We start from the raw sequence: 27,084 nt of genomic DNA on the forward strand, positions 1-27,084 counted from the left end.
AGCATATACGTTTGTTGTGTGATAAGGCCTCTCTTGGGTATATTCCCAAGAGTGGTATTGCTGGGTCCATGGGTAGGTTGATCCCAAATTTCCTGAGAAACCTCCACACTGCTTTCCAGAGTGGTTGCACAAGTTTGCATTCCCACCAGCAATGGATGAGTGTACCCCTTTCTCCACAACCTCTCCAGCAAAGGCTATCATTGGTGTTTTTTATTTTTGCCATTCTGACAGGTGTAAGATGGTATCTTAAAGTTGTCTTGAGGGAACTCTGCTTTAGAGCCCATTTCCATTTAACCTCAATAGTATACAGAAATGTCTTTCTTTTTTGACTCCTGCAGTTCACTGTTGATTCTACACAGTTACATCCTTATGCCTTGTGTGTCAAAACTATCTGTTAAATTATATGGGAACCAAGTGTAGAGCCAAAAGCCTACGTTATAATGATAAGAGGTTTTCTGTTTACTGGTGTGTTTAATTTTTATTTATTATGGTCTGCTGTACTTTTACAGGAGTCTGCATTTCCTGCAGAGCAGGTCTCTACTAATGAATTGCTTTGGGTGTTGTTTACACAAGAATGTCTTAAGTTCCCTTTCACTTTTAAGGGAAAATTTTGTCAGATGTAGGATTCGTGGTTGATTTTTTTCTTCTTCTTAACACTTTAAATATATCAGCCTACTACCTTCTGTCCTCCAAAGTTTCTGATGAGAAATATGATAATCTTCTGACAGTCACTTGTAGGCCATGAATCACTTCTTCGTGTGCTTTCAAAATTGTCTCTGGCCTAAGGTTTGATTTAAATGTATGTTGGTTTAAATCTTTGCGATCATCCTCTCTGAAGTCTGATCAGCCTGTTGGGTGCTAATATTGAAATCTTGTATTGAATCTGGGGGTTGCTAGTGGTTGTTTCTCTGAATAGTCTTTCCCTCCTGTTCCATGCCTCTGCTGGACTCCTTCCTTCAGGCTGTCCACAGACCTTACATTCCTCTTTGTTAGTCCTTGGGCGTTTCAATTGTTCTGTCCTCAGGCTTGCTGTTTGTTTCTTTTCCTGCCTGCTCAAATTTGTGTTCCCTCCCTCCCTCCCTCCCTCCCTCCCTCCCTCCCTCCCTCCCTTTTCTTCTAGTAGATTTTTAAATTTAGTTAATAATGCTCAATGCTTTTAAGCTTCAGATTTTTTATTTGGTTTCCTTTTTAGGTTTTCTGTTTCTTCAGAGTTATTGTCTAGTAGATGACCGTCAGGTCTGTCTTAGCAACAGTTGTTGGGTTTCGCTTCCTCATTGCTATACATCAACCATATTTTCTCCCTTGTGTTCCTTATGTTATTTGAAAAAGAAAACATGTTTCCAATTAATAACGTGATCATGAAATGAGATTGTTGCTTTTGCTGGTGTTTGGTGTGTTGGTTTAGATTGCTGTAGTCCGTCTCTGGTAAGAATCAGTATAAACAAGGTATTTCTGAGGTTTTCCATTCTGGCGTTGTAATTGCCCTTGTGCATGAAGTTGCTCCTGTGAGTGTCTTAGTTCTTAATGTCTAGTTCCTAAAAGGAGGTGGAGGAGAAGAAAATAAAAAGGGATGGGGAAGGTATCAGCCTTTCAAATCCCCTAGAAGTCTCTTTACCCAGAGGGGAGGGGCTTACAAGGGCAGATGGATATATCAGTAGTGACTGCCCATCTGTGTCTAGATCTGTGATCAGAAGCAGTTTGTAGGATTCAGTAGACAGATTTTTATTGCCCACCTTTGTCCCCATAACCTTCAAACAATTGCCCCACAAATACGTACTCTACAAACAGCTACCTACCAAGCAGGCCTAGTAGAGGGAAAGATGGTAGTTACTTCTAAGAGGTGAAATTAACTGAAATCACTTACAATTTACCTTACTTTCCAAGTCTTCCATAGGAAATTTTGAGCCGTTGATAGTTTATCTTAGAGTTCTAAAATAGTTAACATAATACCATATAATGTCTGGGTGGGAAAACTGTTTCCTAATACTAGCCTACCCCTTCCCCAGAATCTATTGATTGTTCATATGTCAAAAATGTGTCTCATCTTTCAATTCATCACCCTTGAGTGGAATTGTAGCTCCCTTTATGTGAACCTTGTACTTTTAACACGATAGTTATTCTTTGTTGCCTACAGCTTTTCTTGCTTTCTATTACAATTATTTTCTGCATAATTACTTATAATCTGTATATAAAAGTGTGATTCGCTTCACAAATAGCTGCCTTTAAATGACTTTTTTAAGTGTTTCCAACTCTTCAGTCGGTCAAATTATCAGTTAACTTATTTTTTTATACAAATATACGTATACCTATTATTTTTATTATTTACTTTTTTATACACTTGCACTGGTGTGTGCTTCTGGTGCAGTACTATGGCATCAATAATGGTGGTAATAACTTATACCTTTATCTTGAACTAATATTTAATTTAGTAGGGGAACATCTAAGGACACTGATACGTTCATCATAATTGGTAAAGTTAACCTAGGCTCTCAAGTTTAGTGTCTTAGTAGATACTGTGACTGTGAAAAGGGAAGAAGTATCTATAGATACGGCAATTTATTAGTCTCAGAAGGTAGACATCTCGGTAATTAGTGCCAATAAAGGGTGCTTTGTTCTCATGAAGATAGAGATAGGGAAAAAGAGAAACCATTCCAAAATAATCTACTAAGTCTTCAAGGTCGTGCCCTGGATTGGGTTTCAGGCTGCTGGTGGCACAGAACTGATGGGGTTTCGAGAATATTAGCTATTCCTGGGAGGCTTCCAGTGTGTTAAATCATGGCCAGTGGTTCCTGTTGGCTGAAATTGAAGAAGAGACTCTGCCACTTGTTCTTACTGATGTGCTATACTTGATGGCTCAAGTACACTGGGCCAAGAAACTATGGACTGAATCTGTTGAAAGTGGGAATCAAGATAAATTTTTCCTCCTTTCTGCTGTTTATATGAAGCATTTGGCCACAGTGACCATAAAAATAACAAATATAGGAAGCTCATAGTTTATTGGTAGAGAGGTGCATAGCCTTCTGATAATGCATGAGTGCCGTAGAGGTGTAAGTGGAGGAACAGGGAAGGGCTGCATGGGAGAGTAGTTAATTTACTTGTGATGGTTGAGCCATGGGTGTCAGACTACCAAAGCTAATCTGTCCATAAGATAAAATGTGATAGGTTATTCAGGGTAGAAAAATGCAAGAGTCAGAGCCATCCTTACAAAAGTTCATGGCAAACTTTTAGAATGGGCTTAATGTGTTCAGGTTGATATCCCTGGGGGGTCTGCTCTTTTCTGAAGAGACATAGAGGAGGAGTGGATCTGGAGGAGAGGAGGAGAGGGAGGAGAAACCACAGTCGGGATGTAATATATGAGAGAGAGGGAAAAAGGCTTTATAAGCAGGACAGATGAGCAGAAGGCAGAGAGATGCACTAGAGCTGGAACTTGTCTGCCAGGGTTAGCAGTTTGATTTTCTCCTGGGCGTTGGAAAGGCTTAGCCGGCTTAGCCTTCTCAGGGGTTTATGCTGCACACGCTGGTTATCAGCTCCACTGTCCAAACTGTTAGAATGGTAACAGGGGCCATGCTAAAGAGAAGCCGCAATATGCCCATTAAAAGTGAAAAAAAAGTTAAAATTTTCAATTTAAGTTGAGAAACGGAGTGGGAATTCCAGTCGTCATGACGACATGGTAAAGTACAGAGCTATGAAGTTATGGCTAGGTGGTGTGCCCCTTGTGGTCACCCAAGCCAGGCAGTGTTTCAGGATATGGAAGCACTGTAGTTTGCTTCCTTTTGGCTGAAATTGAAGAACAGACTTAATACTGCCCTAAGAAAAGGCTCATTGTTAACAACTATGGCAGACAAGAGGCTTTATTTTGCTTTTTGGAAGTTTTTACTGACAGGAAACAATTCTCCAGGATTCTATCCTCATGATAGAACACGTGGCCTTTAACTGTTTGTCTTTACGTTGATCTTATCAGAATCTAACCCCACGGGGAGTCAGTGCACGTCAGGATTCTGTTTAATGATAATGCAGGAATTTAAGAAAATCCCTATAGTATGTGATGTATGGGTATGGGTATGTACTTTCTGCAGTACCTGTGTGGAGGTCCCGAGAACGTATTTCAGAAGTTAGTTCTCCCTTCCATTGTGAGTTCTAGGATTACTCTTGGGTAGTCTGGTTTATGCAGCAAGCACTTGCTCACTGGAACCATCCCTACATCAGAATTTTAAATCGTTCAATGTGTTTTTCAATTTTTATGATTTTATGATATCAAGTTATTAAATAAATTTTCTCTGTATTCAGATAGTTTTAACAGTGAGGTTTTTGGGCGATAACTGCATAATAAGTTGAGTATCTGTCTTAGGGTTTGCTAGTTTCGCATCTAGTTAACGTTTCTGTTGCTGTGATACGACATGACCAAAAGCAATTTGGGGAGGAAAGGGTTTATTTCGCTTCCTTTTGTATCATAGTTTATCACTGAAGGCAGTCAGGGCAGGAACTTGAACAGGGTAGGAACCTAGTGGCAGGAGCTGATACAGAGACCATGGAGGGCTGTTGCTTACTGGCTTGCTCCTACCGTGAACTATAGACTTGGCATGATTCTTAGATTTCTTAGTTACGTAGTGCTTTCCCTGAAAGGTCTGATAATTCTTAGCTGACTTCATAACTTACAGTGGTGCTAAAAATTACTTGTAATCTCTGGACATGTTCCTCAATCGTAAATTGATCTAATGTGAGTGCATCATTGGGCAACCCTATTGGAATTTCACAGTTCTAACAACTAGTTAGTTTTTAGCTTTCCCTACCTCAAAACCGTGGTAGCAGATGACGCCACAAAGGCTAGTCAGGGTCACTTTGTCCTGCTGCTGGTGCTCAGTCTCAACATCTAGTTCCCTGTTCTCTGTGGAATGTGGCTGCCCAACTACGTCTGAAGCTGCTTTGCCAGTGTAAATGCTGTAGAAGTTGCTAGAACATTTTCTTCCTAAGGCTGACTTCAAGCAAGGATCAACCAGTTCTGCCTTAACGGATTGAGTTAAATGGCCCTCCTTGTGACCTCACTTGGGATCTTTTGTTTAGCTTCCTCCCATGTCTGCCTTCTTTCAAAGTTTTTCCAAAGAATATTTTGGTTGGCTTAGGAGAAACTGGGGTCCAAAATGGTGAAGAGAGTTTATTTGGGTTGTTCCAAGTAGCAAATAAGATGACACAGATTGAAATGTGTTCCTAAGGCATAGAAATTTCAGACAAGTGTTAAAGACAAGATCCCAGATAGAGGAATTGCATCAGCTTTTTGCCAGAAGTTTCATGCTCACAGAGAAGCAGTGTCTTGTAAGAAAAGGGATTGGGTAATTTAAAGAGAATAAGTAGCGCAGTTCTCCTTAAAGGAGGAAAGAAGAGAAAGAAAGAAAATCTTGGGGTAGGCCTGATCCCTGCTTGTAATCTCAGCACTTGGAAAGTGGAGATAGGATTGCTCTAAAACTACACTGCATACCAAGTTGCCCTGCTTAAGACCCTGTTCCAAGCAAACAGGAATTCTTAAGAAAGGAAAAGAGATAGATGTGAGATGACCCTGGTGGGTCTCTGTAAGCGTGGCATGCGTCCCTCAGATGCAGCTTTAGATCTCACCAGTTAAACTACAGAGTGGAGCACACTGGATAACACCCAACTTTATTTGGGGAACGTGTTTTTTGGATTTTCTTAAAGTTTATTTGGGTGTAGGTTAATTAAACTTGGTCTCTCGTGTCCTCTTGACCTAATATTTTGAAACCCCTCAGAAAGATAAAGTTGTATCTCTCCAATTTTTTTTATTTATTTATTTATTTATTTATTTATTTATTTTGTTTTTGTTTTCCGAGACAGGGTTTCTCTGTGATTTTGGAGCCTGTCCTGGAACTAGCTTTTGTAGACCAGGCTGGTCTCGAACTCACAGAGATCCACCTGCCTCTGCCTCCCGAGTGCTGGGATTAAAGGCGTGCGCCACCACCGCCCGACATCTCTCTAATTTTAAATTTTCCGTGAGTGCCTCATCTTAGATTTTGCAGCTAGGAAGCATAACTTAAGATAACTGATGTGTGCCACACTCTCTGTATCTTAAGATAACTGGTGTGCGCCATACTCTTTGCTACTGTGATATTTTGGAGGTTGAACTGTACTTTTCTGTACAGTATAGTTTAAGTTTTTTTAACTGTTAATAAATCATGATGTCAAACTTTTAAAGAAAGAATTTGCTATATGATTTTTCTAGAATGAATACTTAAATAGTATAGAAGACTTTGAAAAATCAAAATATTTTATTCAAAAATTGGTCCTTTTGGCATCTGACTCTGGCAATGTATTTTATTACTTTATGATATTTAGATTTTATATCCTGGGTCAATTGTGGTAATTGCCTTTATAGATAAATATGTATTTCACTTTAGTTTCATATTTAACATTGTCTTAGTTAGGGATTTCTATTGCTGTGAAAAGACACCATGACCACAGCCACACTTATAAGAAAAACATTTAATTGTGGTGGCTCACTTACAGTTTCAAAGGTTCAGTCTATTATCACGACATGACAGAGAACATGGGAGCATGCAGGTGGATATGGTACTGGAGTAGCTGAAAGTCCTATACCTTGTAGGCAACAGGAAGTCAACTGAAAGTCATATTGAGGGAAGTTTGAGTCCAAAGAGACTTCAAAGCCTGCCCCCACAGTGACACACTTCCTCCAACAAGGCTACACCTACTAATAGGGCCACACCCTTGAGTGGCTATATTCTTTCAAACTACCACATTCCACTCCCTGGGCCCCACAGACTTATAACCATATAATAATGCAAAAAAAAAATGATTCAGTCTAACTTCAAAAGTCCCTATAGTCTATATCAGTCTCAAACTTGTTTCAGAGTCTCTTCTGAGACACATAGCAATCTCTTACCTGTAATCCCCCTGTAAAAATCAAAATCCAAAAAGATCACATACTTCCAACATATAATGGCACCGGATATATATTACCATCCCAAAACACAGGGAAGGGAACATAGCAAGGAAAGACTGGACAAAAGTAAGACCAAAACTCAGCTGGGTAAGCTCCAAATTCTGCAGCTCCTTATCTGCATTTCTAACATCTTGGGTTTCCCAAGACAAACCAGGCTTCAACTTCACAGCTTCATGCAATGGCTTGTTTAGTAGGCCTCCATCAGGGACACCCTTCGCACAAGCCTGGCTTCAGTGGCTTTCTTTAGGCATGGAGGCAAGTTCCATAACCCATTTCTTCTATCCTTAACTCTAAAGCCAAAACCACATGGCCAAAGCTGCCAAATTGTACTGCTTACTGGGGTTGGGACATGGCTCCCTCATTCAATCACATCTTCACCGCCTTCATGTCCTTCACTGCCTAAGCTTGGCTGTAGTCCAAGCTGGCTGCAAACTCAGACCTCCGGCCAACTTCTGCTTCCCAGAGCTGGGGTTAAAGGTGTGCCCCACCACACCTGGCTCCAAATTCTTCTTTAGTTCCTTTTCACAATTGGAAACTTAACTGGGTGGGACCTTACCCCGAGGCCACTACTCCCTTTGTTCCATTTCTCTATCCATCTATCTCCTTGAACACAGGACTTACCTTCATTCCACTTCCTGGTGCGCTTTTTCTCCTCAAAGTTTACTTTTTGTAATTTACCATGCACAGTATACTCCTTTTCATTATAAATCTTCATTAGAGTTACCACTAATATCCATACAAGAGAGTCTATACCAGGCTGTTTTGAGATTTCTTCTGCCAATACAATTAATCCAAAACTGTTCACTTTAGTCTCAAGTAGACTCTTCAGACAAGAGCAAAAGGCAACCACTTTCTTCACCAACATATCACAAGAAGAATCTCTAGGTAGCATACTAAAATTCTCCTCTGAAATCTCTTGAGTGAGTCCCCAACAGTTCAAATAACTCTTAGCCCCTCTGTCTTCCATGCTCCTACTAGCATGTCCCATTAAATAGTACTTAAAGCACTCCGAAGTTTTGGGTTTGTTTTCCTAACCCAAAGTACCAAAGTCCAAATTCCCACAATCAAAAACATGGTCAGGCCCATCACAGCAATACTCCAGTCCTTGGCACCAACTTCTCTATTAGTTAGGGTTTTTATTGTTGTGAAGAGACACCATGAACATGGTAACTCTTACAAGGAAAACAGAGGTTCAGTCCCTTATTATCATGCAGGGAGCATGGTGGCATGCAAGCAGAGATGTGGTGCTGGACCTGAGAGTGCTGCATTCTTACGGGCAACAGAAAGTCAGCTGACTCACTGGGTGGTATCCTGAACATAGGACACTTCAGAGCTTGCCCCCACAGTGACACACTTCCTTCAACAAGGCTATGCCTACTCTAAGAAAGCACACCTCATAATAGTGCCACTCCCTATGAGATTATGGGGCCAATTACATTCAAACTACCACAAATATTGTTACATAAAATACCCTATTTTTTTTAAATTGTCCATGAATACCAATGCAGTTCTGATTTGAACAAACCTGTTGTAAAAGACATTTATTAAGGGCTAAGGTGATGGCTCCATTGAAAAAGTGCTTGTGTCAGCAGTTTGGATTCCTAGCCAAAAAGCCAGGCATGATTTACACCTGTGTCCTAGCACGGGAGAGGCAGAATTGGATCACTGGGCTCAATAACCAGGTAATGTTGTTGAATCAGTAAGCCCTAGGTTCGGTGGCTAGATCAAAATCTAGGATAGAGACTGTAGCACAGATAATAAAAACCCAGAGAAAGATATTTATTAGAGTTCAACTTGAAGGTTAGAAAAGCAGAGCAGTCAGTCACTGGCTCTTACCTCTACCTCATACTGAAAATGGGAGATCTTGCCTCCACAAATGCTCAGATTGAAACCGAAAGTGAGACCTGTCTCCTCCTGTTTTATATTCCTCTCTAGTGCTGGGGTTAAAGGTGTGCACCACCACCTCCAGGCTCTGTGGCCAATTAGTGCAGTTGCTAGGATTAAAAGTGTATGCCGTCACTGCCTGGCCTGTATGACTGGCCTAGTGTGACTGCTTTGCACTGATCTTCAGGCAAGCTTTCTTTATTAAAACACAAATAATATACCACTATAAGAGACACCAGGCAGCAGTCTCTGAAGTCCACTCATGTGAACGTGTACATACATTCCCACTTGAACATACACACATGCATGCAGCCTATAACATTAGAGCTAGACACCTTGATTGTAGAAGACAGCAAGGGGAATTTGATTGCTGACTGGGGGTTTTATGAGTAAGGGTGTTATTGTTAGCCTTGATGGACATTTGATGATGGCATTTTGTCTTATAAGAACATGTCTGTGTTTCCAGAGAGAAGTATAGAGAATTTGATATGCAGGATTTACATTAGCATTGGAATCAATAAATGAAGTAGATGTCAGTTTTTTTAAAATTATAATACAGTCTAGTAGGAGGAAGGGCTTAGTTTAGCCCACAGTTTCATGGCGGAGAAGGGTTGGCAGCTTGGCTCCCATAGCAGAGGGAGCTTGTTACATCTCCACAAGTTAGGAAGCAGAGAGATCTTGCCTGTTCTCAGATCTCTTAGCTGCTTTCCTTAGTCTTACTTCTACCAGGTAGGCCACAAATCCAAATAAATTTTAACGCGGAGCCTTTGTAAAGTACCACCATGTAAGAGCTACCTCAATTTTAACAGGAAAGTGTGAGGGAAAAATGGAGATGTATAATCAGTTTAATGTGGTATGAAAAGAAAAGTATATTATGAATATGTAAATGTACCTCACAGATATATTAATCTAGAGCGAAATTTTAATGCTAAGATGAAACTTTTGCAAGATGTGACATATGAAGTACTTGAAGGACCAAAAGACAGTACGGTCTTAGGGACTTTGTTGTGGACTCCAGAGGAATTTGTCTCACAGTAAAATTACTCCCTCACTCCTGCTGGGAGACTGAAAACTCAGCACAGCAGAAGAGACACATGGATTTTCATGCCGCAGAGATATTGTGAGTTCCATTTCAGACTTATACAATAAAGCAGATAGCACAACATAAAATGAATCAAAACATTTTTGCTTTCTCAGGATATGTTACATTTACATAGTACTGTAATTGAGCAGGAACATTGTCTTTTAAAAGTATAAGCAGTGATTAAACATAAAACACTTTATTGCTAGAAGACATCCATGTCTCCAAGAGTGAGTCATACTCGAGTGGAAGGAGGACTCAGGATGACTGCTCACTGAAGGCTGGGGAGAGGGTGATGTGACCATTTCTGAAAGCAAAATGATGTGAAGATTGCCACATCAGTGACACTTCCTCTTGTGAAAGATCATTCTGTCGCATGGAAGCTGTGGGATAGAAATTGGTGATTATTGGACTTCCCTCAGAATTGTACTGAATTCTCTCAAAACTCTGCCATGGTTTCTCAGCTGTCTTTGTGAATGTTCTGAATCCTGTGTGGTCATTTGAGCAGTCTTCACTGTCTTCGGGGTTGATTTCCATCTCTAGAAACTACTCTACCCTTTTGTAAGAATTAACTCCTCAGTTATTAAAGTTTCATGATGAAATTCTAATCGGTCACATATCCGGACTTCACTTGCACTTCTAGCCTGAAATTTCAGCATCCTCTGTCCACATTTCTAGCTCTCTTGCTATCCCACCATACCTACAGTTCTTGCCTCCGCCAGTCTGGAATTCCTTGGAATTACCAGAGGGTTCAAATCAGTTTCTCGTAAGATGCCTTCCACAAATCGCAGTTCGCATCAAGATTGTCGAATCCCTAATCCTTTCCAAGTAGTTTTCAGTTTCCTTAGGCCAGATCTATCTGCTGTCTAAAGAAGATACACTCTTAAATAAGATTTGAAGCTCCTCATTGATTCACAGGCTTCGAGAGAGAGAGAGAGAGAGAGAGAGAGAGAGAGAGAGAGAGAGAGAGAGAGAGAAGGTGGGGTCAGCAAGATACCACGTAGCTTCCAGAGGAGAAAGACAGAAGCCACCATCTGGAACCTTCCCTAGCTGGTAGGCCATGAGCCTCATGGTAAAATATAAAATAGTGGAAATGGGTTAACCAAAGATATAAGAGTTAGCTAGAAATATGCTTAGGCTATTGGCCAAACAGTATTGCAAATAATATAGTTTCTGTGTGATTATTTTGGTTCTGGGCGGCCAGGAATGAACAAGCAGCCTCCTACTACAATACACCTCCATCAGGCTGGCCGCAGTGGCAGTGGATGGTAGTCTTCTGAAAAGGAGCCTTTTTCCTGAGAAGCAGGTCACACAACATAGGGAGAGTAAATTTGGTATAATCCTAAAGAGAATCTGTGACGCTTTGAAGCCAGCATTGTCATCTCCTCTCTATCTGTGAAAGTCTCTTGTGACATCTTTTTCAGTGTATGAGGCTGATTCATCTACACTCAAAATGTTAAGTAATGTAGCCCCCTCGGCAGTCTCCGCAGCTGGATCATCTGGATGACTTGCTGCAGTTTCTCGATCAGTATTTTCTGCTTCTCTGTGTACTTCTGCCTCTAGACCTGGGTCGTAGGATCTAAACTCTGATCTTCATGATTTTGCAGCAAAGGGCTCTTAACTGTTAAACTGTTTCCCAAGGTTGACTTTTTAAATTTTGTTTTCTTGTCTGTAAAACGAACATTGTGAGAATAAAAACTTGTAGAAGGAGCTGCGGGCCACTTCCCACCGCTCAGCTCCTGGCCACTGGCTAGCTTTACTCAAAATAATTATAAGGAAACTGTATTCTTTTAAACACTGCTTGGCCCATTAGCTCTAGCCTATTAGTGGCTAACTCTCATATCTTGCTTAACCCATTTCTAATAATCTGTGTAGCACCACGAGGTGGTGGCTTGCCGGGAAGGATTTTAGCCTACATCCGTCTCAGGTCGAAGAATCATGACAACTGACCTCACTGCCTTCTTCCTCCTAGTATCCTGTTCTGTTTACTCCGCCTATCTAAATTCTGCCCTATTAGGCCAAGCAGTTTTCTTTATTAATTAATCGATGAAAGCAACAGATAGACAAATGACCCTCCTCCATAAAAAACTGAAGTTATGTGTGGAGTACTTAGCATATGGTAAATGCTTAGCATTTTTAATTTTTTTTTTCTCGGAAAATGGGGAATTCTATACTTAAGGCTACCCTCATTGGTTATTAACAAACTGTTGCAGTAACTTGGTTGTGAAGTAGTTCGGTGAGTATTCTTTAAGCCCCTGATGTTCTAGGCACTGTGCTAAATCTGATGACATTCAGATGCTATGCAGGACTTTGTGAGCCAATGTGTTAACAGTGTGAGCTGAGTGGTCAGAGTTGGCATCCAGCAGTGCTGTGAGACAAGGATTTGCAGCAGGAGCAGCAAACTTCTGTTCAGGGCTATGAAAAGCTTTGTTGTGCTTATTGCTTCTGTGGCAACTGTCAGCTCTGCTTGGAATGGAGGAATGGGCATGAATGCAATTAGATAAAACTTCATTTCCTGAAGCAAGAGCCTGTTTCTAACTTTCCCAAAACTTTAATGTCTCTAGCTCTAGCTCTTCCTTTGTCATCCCAGGCTGGATGACTTTTACACCTGGCTCTTCAGTTTTTTAAAGAACAAGAGGAAAGAGACAGTATGTAGCTCACAAAGCCTGGAGCATTTTATTTCTAGCTCTTCCCAGGGTTTGCTTGCTCCACATTGAAGAGTAGACTAAGTGATGATGGCTACAAAAGTGAAGGCGCTAGACTTGACAGCCGAGCGTAAAAGTGATCCTGCAAACAAGCTTGGCTCTGGTGAGAGGAGATCCCAGCTCTGTGCCAACACAGCTTAGAATTGTTCACACAGGACCGTGAATGCCACACAGAGTCATTGGTATCAACTGCCCATGAAAACTAAACCTCAGGATTTTTTTTCTTGATAATGTAGATCGCTTTACACTTTTATAACAGGATGTTAATTTTTAAATTATTCTTTCTTATTATTGTTATTATTATTCTTTTACAGAAATACATTCTCGGGAAATGGCCTCTAAATCTTGGCTGAATTTTTTAATCTTCCTCTGTGGATCAGCAATAGGATTTTTTTTATGTTCTCAACTATTCAGTATTTTGTTGGGAGAGGAAGGTGACACCCAGCCTAGTATGCTTCATAATGACCCTCATGCTGGACATTTAGATGATAATGGACACAGTCACCTCAAGGGACAAGTGGACTTCAATGCAGACTCTAGCCAACATAAAGGTAAAGTATGTGTTGTAAGAAGTATTTGACTGTTGAATGTGCTGGGAAGTTACATAAATCTCATTGTATTGCTGCCTACAACTGTTGATTGAAATGAACCCTATGTGTCAGATATTAAGGTGATTTTTGATTCATTTGTCTTGGGAGAAAAAAAAAAACTAAGATTTATTTAAGAAGTTAATCATTTTAAATGGATATGGTTCATAAACCATGATAGAAGTTTTGAGAATTTTTCTTATATAAACTGTTTGGGGTTTGTTACCCTAGAGAGACACATAAAATGTATATATTTTACACATTAGTCAGTGGTTAACTAATCATTTTTCTTTTTGAGGGTCAAAGAAGTATAGAAGTAAGTATAGAGAGTAGATGTTACAGTGGCTTCATTTATCCTGGTTGTTATCCCTGAAACCAAACTTTTCTCGGGCGGGTCTTCTGTATATCCCTTCTCTGTGTCTGTCCCTTAGCTCTGTCTGTTTGATGTCACCAGTTCTTGGAGCGTTCATTTCTGCTGTTTCTTTACTGAGTTTATCTTCAGCCTCGCAAAATTGTATAAATTGAATTCCTAGTCCTCCCCACTTCCGGAACAGCATTTCCACGTTTTCTCCTTTATCTAGCACTGTTGCTGTGAGCTGGGAACTGTGAACTGTGAGACAGTCCTTATTCATCTCACTTGGTTCCAGTTATTACTGAACTAGCAGTTCTACATTGCCATTTCCAAAATTTCTTGCTCTTAGTCCAAGTAAGGTTTCTCCAAGACCGGCTTCCAGCTACCTACACACACCAATATTTGATTAAGTTTCCCTCTGCCTCTTCTTGTCCTTTCCTTTAGTGAGCTTTTCCTGAAGACCCTTGTTCTGCATGTCTGTTCTGGAGCCACTTCATTTCTCCTTCTGCTTTGCCCACATCCTTAGATCCCTGCTCTCATCTCATAGCCCCCGGACACTTTCTTTTCCCTCAGCACTCAGGACGCTTTAAACATACGTCTGTCCAACTGGATGGAGAGATGGCTCAGTGGTTAAGAGTACTAGTTGTTTTTTCCATAGGACCTGGGTTTGATTTCCAGCACCCAAACTGAGGCCTACAATAGGGGCCCTCTATTTCCAGAAGGATCAGATACCCTCTTCTGGCCTCGTTGGGCACTTCATGCCATGTGGTTACAGACATGCATACAGGCAAAAACACCCATACACTTAAATGTATCTTATTTAAAAAAAAAAAAATCTTTCTACTACTGCATTTTTTACTATGCAACAATTACTGGTTTGCTTGTGAAGTTCTCTGATAAGCTGTGAATTCTGTTCCGGCAAGAAATATTTCTTATTCATATTTCCACTTCTGTTCTGGGATATAGCTGTTGTATACAAAGAAACTAATAAATGAAGGAGTGAAAGGGTCTGCCAGCTCCCAGTTGTGGGGCTAAATCTCATCCTGTATGCACCATTTTTGCTGCCCATTTTGGTGTGTCTGTGTGACTAAAAGATTGATTTCTTAGTTCCCTGGGCAGTGGGAGCTTTCTAACTGCAGACTGCAGTCGCCTGCTCCTCGACTGAGTTCCTGTATTCCATGGCACGAGCATTCTTTCATGGCCACCTCACCTTTCCTTCTCTTCTCTGTTCTCTTCTAGTCAGTTAACTAACACTACCTCATTGTTAATCTTCTACAGGTGAGACTTCTTAGGATTAACTGATGCATTCTTATCAAGTGTGGCTTATAGATGAATACTGGTCTGTAACTAAACAAGTGTTGAAATCAGGAGTAAAGCAGGGATTCACAAACTGATTTTGTCAAGATCTAAAAATAGAGGTGGAGGGCTTGCGTTGTACATGTTCCAAAGCTAAGAGTTTTCCAATGATTACTTTTACCATGTTTATAGGCCTCTAACAATTGGAAATAAAGATTGCTACTTTACCACATCTCATTTTAAAAGCCCTAGTCTATGGCCACACACTTATGTACATATACATGGTACTAATTAAACTTGAGTTATTAATAATAATAAAAATAAAAAGTACATGAAGTTGGGGGAAGAAGGGATGGAACACTGGGGAGTTGGAAAGATAGAGTGGTGAGTGACCAATATACACTGTATAAATGTATACAACTTTCAAAGAAGAGAAGTATGTTTTTAAGAAGCCCTAGTCTAGATCTTCTAATTGAACCCTTCCTCTAGACCAGTGATGCTCATATTGTGGGCTGACAGCTTGAGAATTGTTTACACCTAGGTTATGGGTCAGTTCAAGTTCCTAAGCACACTACTATGTGCAGTAGGTATTTTTATCAAACCTTATTTGATGGTTATGGTATTCGGCTATATATTGTGATGTGAGCCACCTATGTCTTTGCAAATGGTAGCTTACAGAGACACTGCTTTAGATAATTTCAGAACTCTAACCTCTACCCATTGCTCTGTTCTGTTTCCAACTGCTGGGTTTGCATTTTGGAATGAAGCACACTTAGTATTATCTGAGCAATCTCAACCCTACATTAACTCGTATGCTTTCAGCTGATGTTAGCATCAAAGTCAAGAACACCTTAGGGTACTTGTTGAAATTCTTAACAATTGACTCATGACCTTCAAATGAACTGACTTCAGCAGCATGGCTTTGTTTGTTTTGTTTTTTATTCTTCTGTCTTTTAGAAACCAATTCACAGCAATGAGAAATCCCCAAGGATGTTCTGTTACTTTCTTTGTAGTGTTAAGTAGCAAGAGTATGTGAGAGGGTTTTTGAATATAGATTGCTGGGTTTGCGGTGGAGCATGCTACACTACTGCACTTCCAACCAACTTCCTAGAGGGTGTATTTTAGGTTGTATTTTCTCAAGGTCATTAATAACAGATGGGTAAATAGAGCCTTGGAAATAATTTATGAAAAGTTTCTTGGGTATGATTTATTAGGATTTTATGTCTGTATAAATGTAACTCTTAAAAATGTTTGTTTGATAGATGAGAACACGGACATTGCTGAGAACCTCTATCAGAAAGTTAAAATTCTTTGTTGGGTTATGACAAGCCCTCAAAATCTAGAGAAAAAGGCCAAACATGTCAAAGCTACATGGGCCCAGCGTTGTAATAAAGTATTATTTATGAGTTCAGAAGAAAATCAAGACTTCCCTACTGTGGGATTGAAAACCAAAGAAGGCAGAGAGCAGCTCTACTGGAAAACAATTAAAGCTTTTCAGTATGTGTATGACCATTATTTAGAAGATGCTGATTGGTTTATGAAAGCAGATGATGACACATATGTCATACTGGACAATCTGAGATGGCTTCTGTCAAAGTATAACCCTGAACAACCCATTTACTTTGGGAGAAGGTTTAAGCCCTATGTGAAGCAGGGATACATGAGTGGAGGAGCAGGATATGTACTAAGCAAAGAAGCCTTGAGAAGATTTGTAGATGCATTTAAAACAGAGAAATGTACACATAGTTCCTCCATTGAAGACTTAGCCCTGGGAAGGTGCATGGAAATTATAAACGTAGAAGCTGGAGATTCCAGAGACACCACTGGAAAAGAAACTTTCCACCCATTTGTACCAGAACACCACTTGATCAAAGGTTATCTACCGAAAACATTTTGGTACTGGAACTACAACTATTATCCTCCTGTAGAGGTAAGTCTAGAAATCAGTATTACTTGTTTTAATGTATACACTGACAGGATAGCAAAGCAGATGAAAGTAGAGGTCCTAGCCAGTCATTTAGTAGACATCTATTGATACCTTTGGATGCCAGCCACTAGCTTCTAGAAGTCACTACATCAAGTTCCGGTTTTCTTAAATTCTACCCAGAGAGCTACAGAATAGGCACACGTAGAAAGATGTGACTTTAGATGATGGCAGGTGGTTCTCAACCTGTGGATTGTGACTCCTTTGGCAAGCCTCTATCTCCAAAAATATTTATATTCATAACAGCAGGAAAACTACAGTTATGAAGTAGCAATGAAAATAATTTTATGGTTGGGGGTCACCACAACATGAAGAACTGGAGAGAGAACCACAGCACTAAAGTTAATCAAGGACACAGTGTGACCTGAAATGGCCTGGGCAACCATACGGAGGTGACCTGGAACCAAACTTGGGTAAAGCCAGCAAGCCGTGTAAAAATCTAAATAAGGAGCCTTATAGTTATCAAGGTGAAGATCCTGTTCTTCACTTCATAGTTGAATGATCGTGATGTACAAGATTTGGCTAATCTTTGGGCCTCAGTTTTTTCATTTGTAAAATGGTGTGATCTGTCTGTCATTTACCTTTAATTACTGTGTATTATAGCCTATGGCAGTTTTTAATGATAAGTATGGCTCGAGTTTGTATCTTATGTGTGTTTCTCACAGCTGTGCCTGAGTTACGTTGTCCTTTTTGAACTATCTCAATGTACATGTCCGACTTTACCCAGTAGAAATCTTGTTGCCACACTTGTCTCAGATACTTTCATCACAACAGTCTTATAGACAGTGGAGGCCAGTGCACCCTTCCAGTCTCGTTCTCTCATCTCTTTCCCTGAGCTACACACTGCCAAGAATGAAATGTTAGTTTTTATCACGTGGGCGTTCATATTTCCCTACATGTTGGTACATGCATCAGTAAGTCAGCATTGTTTTGTAGATTTAAAATCAAATTATAGCACTTACATCTTCTTACAAATTTCCATTTTTACACATGATATATATTAACATTGATATAGCTCTCTTCATCTGAGTTCTTTGTGACAATTTAATATATTAATATTCTATAATTAATTTTGCTGCTGATAGGAGAAACCCTATATGCCCATTATAAGCACCAGTACAGTGAATTACTTAATGAGTCTAGGGTTATAAAACCTTGCTTTTCAGACTTATTGATTAGTAATGCCTGAAGCAAGTCAATAATTCTTTATGCATCCTTTTTCTGGCCCTAACATATTAATAGTACACTTCAGGGTACCACTCCAAGCCAGTATTTCCAAATGGTGTACATTTTCTTTTTACTATAAGGAAACTTGATGTTTTATCTTAAGTTCTGAACCTCTTCCCATATAAAAATATATTCAGATTCACTATTAGAATCATGTAACAGATGTACCCAGATACATACAGTATTTCATAAAGAGTGTCAGATATTCCATGCATGTATAGCAGCAGCAAAAGGACACAATGCTTGTCATATTGTAATAGTAGAATATCCTTCCTTCTTTCTAAGAGTAAAAAGAGGGCCTATTTAACAGTGTGCTTTATAGGAACAAAATAAAGTATCTTCTACTTGAATCATAGTGGCTTTTAAGTGGCAAAATGTTGTCTTTAGAAAAATGTATTCTAAGCCGGGCGGTGGTGGCGCACGCCTTTAATCCCAACACTCGGGAGGCAGAGGCAGGCGAATCTCTGTGAGTTCGAGACCAGCCTGGTCTACAAGAACTAGTTCTAGGACAGGCTCCAAAACCACAGAGAAACCCTGTCTCGAAAAACCAAAAAAAAAAAAAAAAAAGGGAAAGAAAAAGAAAAATGTATTCTATTAGGTTGAAGATTCTAAGACAAATGCAAGTATTGAAATTGTATAAATCTTATAAAACTTATCAGAAGGTTCTAAAACACACAGAATGGAACCAAATGTTTTTTAATAATTTTTCCCTTTGCAGTGTGAATTACTGTTTTTAAAGAGTTTCTTAATACACATATTTTTCTCTGTAATAATCACTAAGAATACAAATTTTATTGCTGTGTTGGAGTTTTGGGTTGTTTTGCTTTGGTCTTTATTCTTTCTTGTGAGAAAGGAGGCCGGCCTTGAACTTACGGCAGTCCTCAGATCCTGAGTGCCATGCTTTCAGAGCTGAGCCACTGCACCTGCCTACAGAGCTGTCTAGGTAGCAACTAAGATGTTAGATAGGTTGGTCAGAATTATGTAGTTCATTCTTTATTTCAGGTATTTCTTTTTTCACACTAACTGTAGTCTGTCTGAAACAGCACACGGCTGAGATGGAGAGCTCCGGTTTCTCCGAATCATAGGATCATTTCTTAGACTCGTCCAGTGCAGCCTCATCGTCTACCATAGCATCACCTACGGGAGGGTCGGGGTCTGACTGTAGTGCTGTTGCCTTTTTTGGGATTTGGCCATATTGGTTTGAACCTTTTACTTTAAGAAGTTTTTAAACCATTAAATATGCATTACTCTCCCTCTCTTTACTTCTGAAAGTGTTTTGGCAACTGTGATGTCCCTTTCTTTGCAGATAACTCATTAATTTAATGAAAATGCCAGGAAGTTTTTAGAGTCCTTGGTTAAATTTATAGTTTTCCTCAGATTGTTGTAGCTTGTGTTTGCTTTAGATTTATTTTATGTGTGACTGTTTTGCATGTGTGTGTTCCCTGTGCCCCAGAAGGTCAGAAGTGAAGTTATGGGTGATAGTGAGCTACTACCATGTGTGTAGGTGCTGGGAATGGAACCTGGGTCCTCGGCAAGAGCAACAAGTGCTCTTCACACTGAACCATCTCTCCCCTTCCATGTGGCTACATTTAAATATTCCCCTACATATTTAGTATATTTGGAACTTCTTACTGGGCTTTTTAACTAGCATATATGAAAATGTAGACAGTTTGTTTTCAGTGCTGAACCTAAGCCTTCACAGCTACGAGGCTCGTGCTCTACTACTGTGTTATATCCTTAGCCCTTTGAATCTGCCTGTTGTAACATTGGTATAGCCGACGATTTTACTCCCATGAAAGTCATGCAGTCTTCAAGTAACTTGTAGTCCCCCACAAGGGGCTACTTTGTTTTCTCTTTAGTACGTAGATTTTCATTTTTGCTTACTGTATTTTATTTATAATGCTTAAGAACAGTATTTGAGCCAGTCACTAACAATGCCAGGCAAATAAAGCCTTATTCTTTATACAGCTCCCCCTTTAATTTGAAGAAATTAAGAATTTAAATGGTTAAGCACGAAAAATAAGAGAACACAGTTTTAGTTGAAAGTGTTGTGATAGTTCCAGGTTTATTGGTTTTAAATTCTTGGGAAGGGAGAGAACAGTTGGCATCTTATACCATCTGATGGGTTAGGCACCCCTGCCTTCTCCCTCAAGCTTTGATATTTCAGATTGTAACTGGTGTGAATGTGTGGATGTGTGCTACTGTGCCCTTACTAACACTGTCTGCTTCTGGTGTTTTAGGGTCCTGGTTGCTGTTCTGATATTGCAGTTTCTTTTCACTATGTCGATTCGACAACTATGTATGAATTAGAATACCTCGTTTATCATCTTCGTCCATATGGCTACTTATACAGATATCAGCCTGCCTTACCCGAGGATATACTAAAAGAAATTAATCAAGCAAACAAAAACGAAGATACAAAAGTAAAACAAAGCAACCTTGAAAGAAGACCGTGAGTGACTGAGGTCAAATGGTCTACATTGCACTGAAGGACTTCTTCCTTTCTGACAGAATCCTGAAATCCCAGTGAGGAACTGATTGGAAGTGAATATTCCATATAGAATTTTTTCCAATGGATGACTATAATCTGAAGCATTTAAAGAGCTGTGAAGTCTGTTAAAATGTGTTTTGATACAGTAATATATAAATATAAATATATATGAAGAATTTGTGTTTTAAATGGTAACAGAAGAGCTAGGAAGGCTCTGTCCGCTGTTCCTGACAGTGTGTGTTGTTGTTACTAGAGCTGGAGGGGTTCCGTTTGTGATCACCTACTACGCCGCACCATGAGAACACAATGCTGAACAGATCTGCCTTAAAACTAGAAAGAAATACTGTCGCTCAGTATACACTCTGCTCACGTGTATGATACAAACCAGCCTCCCAGTTGCCGCCTGAAAACTTTGCTGTGATTGTATGACTTATAATTGGCAGTGTTTCCTCAAGAAGAAATAGACTAAGAATGCCCCCTGAAGTTCACTAATAAACCACATTTTCCAATTATTCTGAGCCTTGACTACAGTATATACTTAGTTCTATATATAATCAACCTTGTACCAAGTCCCCGTTGTCGCCTTTCTAAATGTCTAACCCTTGAATACCATTTTCACTATTCATGCTTATTACTCAAAGCATTGACAGCATTCTATAAAACATGCATTTAATAATATTCTGTTCCAAAATTCACCCATTATTAATTGTGGGTAACTTAATTAGATTTAATGCTGTTTGGACAAGCTTTTCTTGTATTGGTACCACTCTCGGGAATTATTAATGGCATTGTAAATCGATTATTTCAAAGTCTTTCCAACTATAAATTATTGTTCCTTTTATTTTCATCCTGTGGAGATGGAATTTGTTGTGCCTTTCATAACTTGCTTAAAGCACTTTTAAAATTAATTTTATGTCTGATATGCCTGTTAACACTGGCAAAAATTTTGAATGTGGCTTTTGGCCAGAATTAATTAAAAACACTAGCAAGTAAAGAACACAGACAAACTAAACTGTCATCTATTTTATTTGTAAATGACAACTTGTGTCATGCTGAATTCTCACTTGGAGATGATTGTCGTGCTGTGGTCCTAACAGCAGAGCCCCATTCGAAACTGAGTCAGAAGCAGTGTGGACCGTCCTAACTCCAGGCTGCTGGAGCGCTTCTGAGGGATAGAGAACTTCTTTTTGTCATTAGCAATACCGAGTGTAGAACAGAATATTTTACAGATTTTCCACTAGATTATTTTTAATTTTGAATAATTTACATTTCTTATGCTAATTTTGCATGATTATTACACCACTGACTCTAATCTGGCTAAATAATAAATATAATTTATATTTATTGTGCCAAAACCATAACCTCTATAGATGATATATTTGAAGGGGTGGCTATATCGTTGGCTAGTTATGGATCACTCTGTCCACATGATGAGAATCAAACCAACTTTACAAATTAATCTGGTTTGGGTTGTTCTCATGGTAGTGCCGTCTGCCGATTCCCGGGGCTCTGTCCTCTGTCCTCTGAGCAGCTCTTTACCTGTGTTCCGTGTTACTCCTCTTTACTAGCAGTTCTCATAGGAAGTGAGTGCTGCGGTGAAGCCTGGCCTAAGATCCTCCTCCATCACTCTTTGTGTAACCTTGAACAATTTACTTAATCTTTCTGTGCCTCGATTTCCTCATCTAAAAATTAGGGAGAATGATACTACCTACCTCACAGGATATTAATGAGAGTTATAGAAATGAATAGACATAAGGTTGTTAGAACATTATCTGGCCCAGAATAGGGCATGGTTTTAAGTATAAGCTTTTACTCTGTTACCTTGGAGTATAAATAAATTTGATTTAGGTAAATGAGATGATCAAATCAGATTTGAAGGAAATATTTACATAACATATAGTATCCATCTGGTGCCTGCTGTGTGCCAGATACTGCGCTATTCTGTGCATTTGGTTAACTTCAAGATGGGTGTTAGGCCATGTTGTAGATGAGGAAACTAAGGCTCAAAGAATTCAGATGTTTCCACTCACAGTGATAGTAAGAAGGCCGGGATTTATGATCCAGACCTATGTGTGGTTTATGTCAGCTCTAGGCTTTGTTTTATATATATAAACACATACATGTACATGTAAGTACATACACATATATGTATATACATATGCACATGCATACATATACATGTATGTATGTAATAATGAGATATGTATACACACAGAGAGACATGAATACTATATAACATCTGGTACTTTTAGCCAATAATAGTCCAAGTGGTCAAACAACATAATTGGTATAGTGATTCATAAATTGTGATTCTCACACCCTTACCTGGAGTTTGAGATGGAGATCTCAAGTGTTGATTTTGAGCATGAGGCCCTGGAGTATACATTCATAACCAGATACCTTCTAATGAGAGTTACTAAATTACCACTGCTGGTAGCCTGTTGTGGCTCTCCCACCCTGCCCAGACCACCTAAGTCAGAAACTCCAGGATAGTGGGTAGCAGTTCCATTTAAAGAACTCCTGAAGTTAGTCTCACTAATCCCATGTTGAGAGCCATTACCTGTTTACCTACATGATTTTGGTGCAAATAGTCTTTGGAACACTCAGGATTTCTGCCCAGGACAGAGGCATTTTTCAAAGACTAAAACATGTCTAAATCAGTGTAGTCCAGGACCATACTATATTAAAGGTAAAATGCTAGAGAGTTTAAAGGGCCCGTGCATCATTGGTTTCGGCAAAATTCCTAATTTCCTATAGTGACTCTTACCAGAACCCTCAAAAGCTGCGATTCTCCAAGTTTAGTCATTTCGCACTAAGCAGAAAGGGGTCAGTAAGTACTAATATGTACATATGGATTCATTAAAACATCTGTAAATTAATATGGAAAATGTCCACTAGTTGCTAAAAATTTGCAGTAGAAATTGAAAATGCTACTTTATAATATGCCAAGAATTTTCTGCTAATTCATACCATCAGCTTAAGTTTTGTCATTTTCAAAAATCGTTCGCCTATCCTATGATCTAATGAAGCAAAAATTTTCTCCCAAGTATATGGTAGAGCACATTAAACAAGATTTTAGGGGATAATGGTTTATTTGCCATCTTTTATATTAAGATCGCTGCCATGTGAATTGCAGTGTGGTTTCGAGGCATAAGATTTAATAAAGTCTCATGTTCTCTATTAGTAATATGCTTGTTTTTCTAGTGGGAATTCGTAGACACAAAGCAGGTTTTTATCCCACTTGAACTCTTGGACAGTTTGAACGTATCTGAATTTCAGAGGTCAGTTTGCTACTACAAAGGATGACAAAATAAATCACGGACCAGTTCATACTGTTTTGAGTTGTGGTGGTTGGGTTTGCTGATTGGTTATTTTCTTAGTTGTTTCTTGAGTTTAAATCGTTTTACCCTCTTATCCTGTCAGACTGCATTGCCAGATGGAGACCCTGTTGTACTTGAAAGACATCCTCACTGGTTTGTCAGCTCCTTCCTACCTGTTTCCTTGCACTCTCGGTTTGTGAGGTCATTATTTTGTATTTGATATTTCCTTTATGCTTAACCTCCACTTTTAGCTCCCTATAGTGCTGCCTCCTTGTGGCTGGCTTGGGTGACCAGAACGCCTGTCATCTGTGATGGTTTTATTCCTACATTAAGGTTTCCCATGAGACTAAAAATACAACAGTAGTCTGCTGGCTCTCAGGCTACTTGCCCTAATTGACCGTGTACAACCTCAAACAATTCTACATCAGTAATTACAGGAAGTAAAGTTATTTACCTCTCCTAAAAGAAAAGAAGAAATACATTGACTTCATTTCACTTGATTTGTATTAGGCCTGCGAGAAACATACATGGGAAATGTGGTAGACAAGCTGTGTGGTATATTTCACACTAACCTGTGTTGATTGGAGATGACTTACAGTTATAAATCAAGCAGTATTGAAATCTTAACGGTGATTGAAATGAGAACTTCATAGTCTCTTTAGAGAAGCGACTTAAAAGCAGCATTAGAGTTGAATGTGCTTCGTTTAAACTCCCTTACCTCCTGAGTTTTTGGTTACATTTGTTAAGCGTGAGTAACTTTGCAGGGCGCTATAAGTGAGTGATCGACGTGAAGTGTAATATTAGAGGGAAACTAACCTCACTGCTGAGCAGTGTGTTGTATTATACATTTAATGTTTGTGTTTTGGAATTTAAAAAGTATTTAAAGTAATAGTGTCAATGAAGGGTTTTAAAATGTCTGGTGACTTGCTTATTTTAAGTAATCACCATTAGTCAGAAAAATGTATTTTTAAATGTTTTTTAAAGTGCCTTTTGAGAATTTTTAAACAATGGATTCACACAACTGCATAAAATAAATGACCATGTTCAAATTTGCTCCATCTGTGTCTTTTTTTAACTGATAGAAGGGGTGATATTATTTATGGATAGTTTGGGGGATTCTTCTATCAAAGCTTTTCTGTGTGTATAAGCTTGCATAATTGTTCTAGAATATATATTATGTAAAGCATCAAAGTGTTCCACACGTGACTTAGAATAAGGGACCTTTAAAATTAGAATATCTACTCGCTACATTCCTGGAGAGAAGGAAAGTGGGAGGGAGGAAGGGGAGAGCTGAGAGCCAGCAGGACAGGAGAGGACAAAGATCACTTTCCTGTTTGTTAATTATTTGTATCTTTCATGTAGACTGGGGAATTCATTTATTCAGTAAGTATTTACACCAGGCATCAGCTAGAAATACAGTGGCAAGCAGAACACAGGTTCCTGTTCTCCAGTTCTCATTATCGAGCTAGGAAATAATAAGTCAGTAGAGGGGAATGGTATTAGGAGAACAAAGGCAGATTTTAAAAAGCAGTTTCTGTATGGTTTTTCAAAGAGCTCTGAGGAAGTAACTCCAATATGAATGACAGACACTTTGTGAGTTTCTCAGTCGCCTATGAAATTCATTGTTCTTGGTATATAAAAATTGGCCACCATCTTTGTTTGAACATGCTTTGGACACATGCAAGCTCACTGAGGTGTGAGGGTAGGCCAGAATACTTGGTGTTTGTAGTCTGGATTAATCTGGTACTCGGGTCTACTAATATTCAGTTGGTCCACAATATTTAGGATACAAATCAAGATTGACTTAGTACTCTTTCTAGGCAAGTGGTCTAGATATATTCATGGGGCCCTTGAGTCTAACCAGTGTGACTCAGCTATTACAACCTGCTCCCCATATGCTCCCCATCCATACCGGCATATGTGGCAGCAGCTGTGGACCTCATACTGTGGTTGTGATGATTTACTCAGATGCCAAAATGTTCTGCTGGAGAGTGTAGAATAAAGGGAACACTCTACTGGGAGTGCAAACTTGTACAGCCACTTCAGAAATCAATATGCCAGTTTCTCAGATTATATGAATACATACAGATTTGCTGGTAGATTTCCCAGAAGTAGAACTTTATATTACTAGAAAAAATACAAAACTACTGAATATATCTTACTGAAAAATAACTGAGTAATTTTTCTATTGCTATGGCCAAGGCAACCTATAAAGAAAGTATGTAATTGGGCTTGTAGTCTCTGTGGGTTAGAGTCCTGGATGGTGGAACAAAGGCATGGTAGCAGGAACCCCTGAGTCCTCACATCTTAACGAAGCAGAGAGCACACTGGGAATATAGACATCTTTTGAAACCTCAGAGCCCAACCCCGTGACACATCTCTGCCAACAAGACCATACCTCCTAGTCCCTCCCAAACAGTCTCACTAACTGGGGCCCAAATATTGAGACATGAGCCAATGGGGGGTCATTCTTTGATGTGGGAATGATTTCTTATTAATAAAGAAACTGCCTAAGCCCCTTGATAGGCCAACCCTTGGGTGGGTGGAGTAAACAGAATGCTGGGAAAAAGAAGCTTAGTCGAGAGTCGCCATGGTTCTCCCACTCCAGACAGACGCAGGTTAAGATCCTCCCTGGTAAGCCACCTTGTGGGCGACACAGAATATTAGAAATGGGTTAAAACAATATGTAAGAGCTAGCCAATAAGAGGCTGGAACTAATGGGTCAGGCAGTGTTTAAAAGAATACAGTTTCCGTGTAATTATTTCGGACATAAGCTAGCCATGCGGGCGGCTGGATGCCAGGGACGCAGCCTCACCGCCCTTATTTCAACAATTCTTGTCAAACTTCTAGAGCTGGTTAAAGAGTCCATGATGGCAGAGCAAAAACATGGTGACAGGAACAGCTGAACACTCACATCTTCTTCCACAACAATGAAGCAGAGAGAACGAGCTCTAGGAATCTGCAGGAGTCTTGAAATCTCAGAACCCACCTCTGGTTCCACACCTCCTCCATCAAGGCCGCACCTTCCTAGTCCTTCACTGGAAGTTCCACAACTGGGAACCAAGTATTCGGACACAGGAGCTACGGAAGCCTTTCTCATTCAAACCACTGCAAGTATGGCTATGGTTGTTTTCATAATTCCATTTCTCTTTAAAATATTAAAACTCTGGCTTCTTCCCCGCTGAATTCAAAC

The 27,084-nt window shown here is 39.5% G+C and overlaps 1 protein-coding gene across 2 annotated transcripts in view; it reads left to right on the forward strand.

The window, feature by feature from the left end:
- The window catches only part of C1galt1 (core 1 synthase, glycoprotein-N-acetylgalactosamine 3-beta-galactosyltransferase 1), a 35,081-nt gene extending 10,137 nt beyond the window's left edge, over window positions 1–24,944 (forward strand). For both annotated transcript variants that reach the window (XM_050162257.1, XM_050162258.1), the window contains exons 2-4: window positions 12,949–13,185; window positions 16,132–16,799; window positions 20,321–24,944. In XM_050162257.1, the coding sequence (XP_050018214.1) occupies window positions 12,949–13,185; window positions 16,132–16,799; window positions 20,321–20,536 (1,121 nt within the window). In that variant the 3' untranslated portion in view covers window positions 20,537–24,944. The remainder of the gene's footprint in view (window positions 1–12,948; window positions 13,186–16,131; window positions 16,800–20,320) is intronic.
- Window positions 24,945–27,084: the final 2,140 nt, after the last annotated feature.

This window comes from Alexandromys fortis, unplaced genomic scaffold, assembly GCF_014885135.2.
Source record: "Alexandromys fortis isolate MF-2015 unplaced genomic scaffold, M_Fortis_MF-2015_v1.1 scaffold_110, whole genome shotgun sequence".
NCBI classification, from domain to species: domain Eukaryota; kingdom Metazoa; phylum Chordata; class Mammalia; order Rodentia; family Cricetidae; genus Alexandromys; species Alexandromys fortis.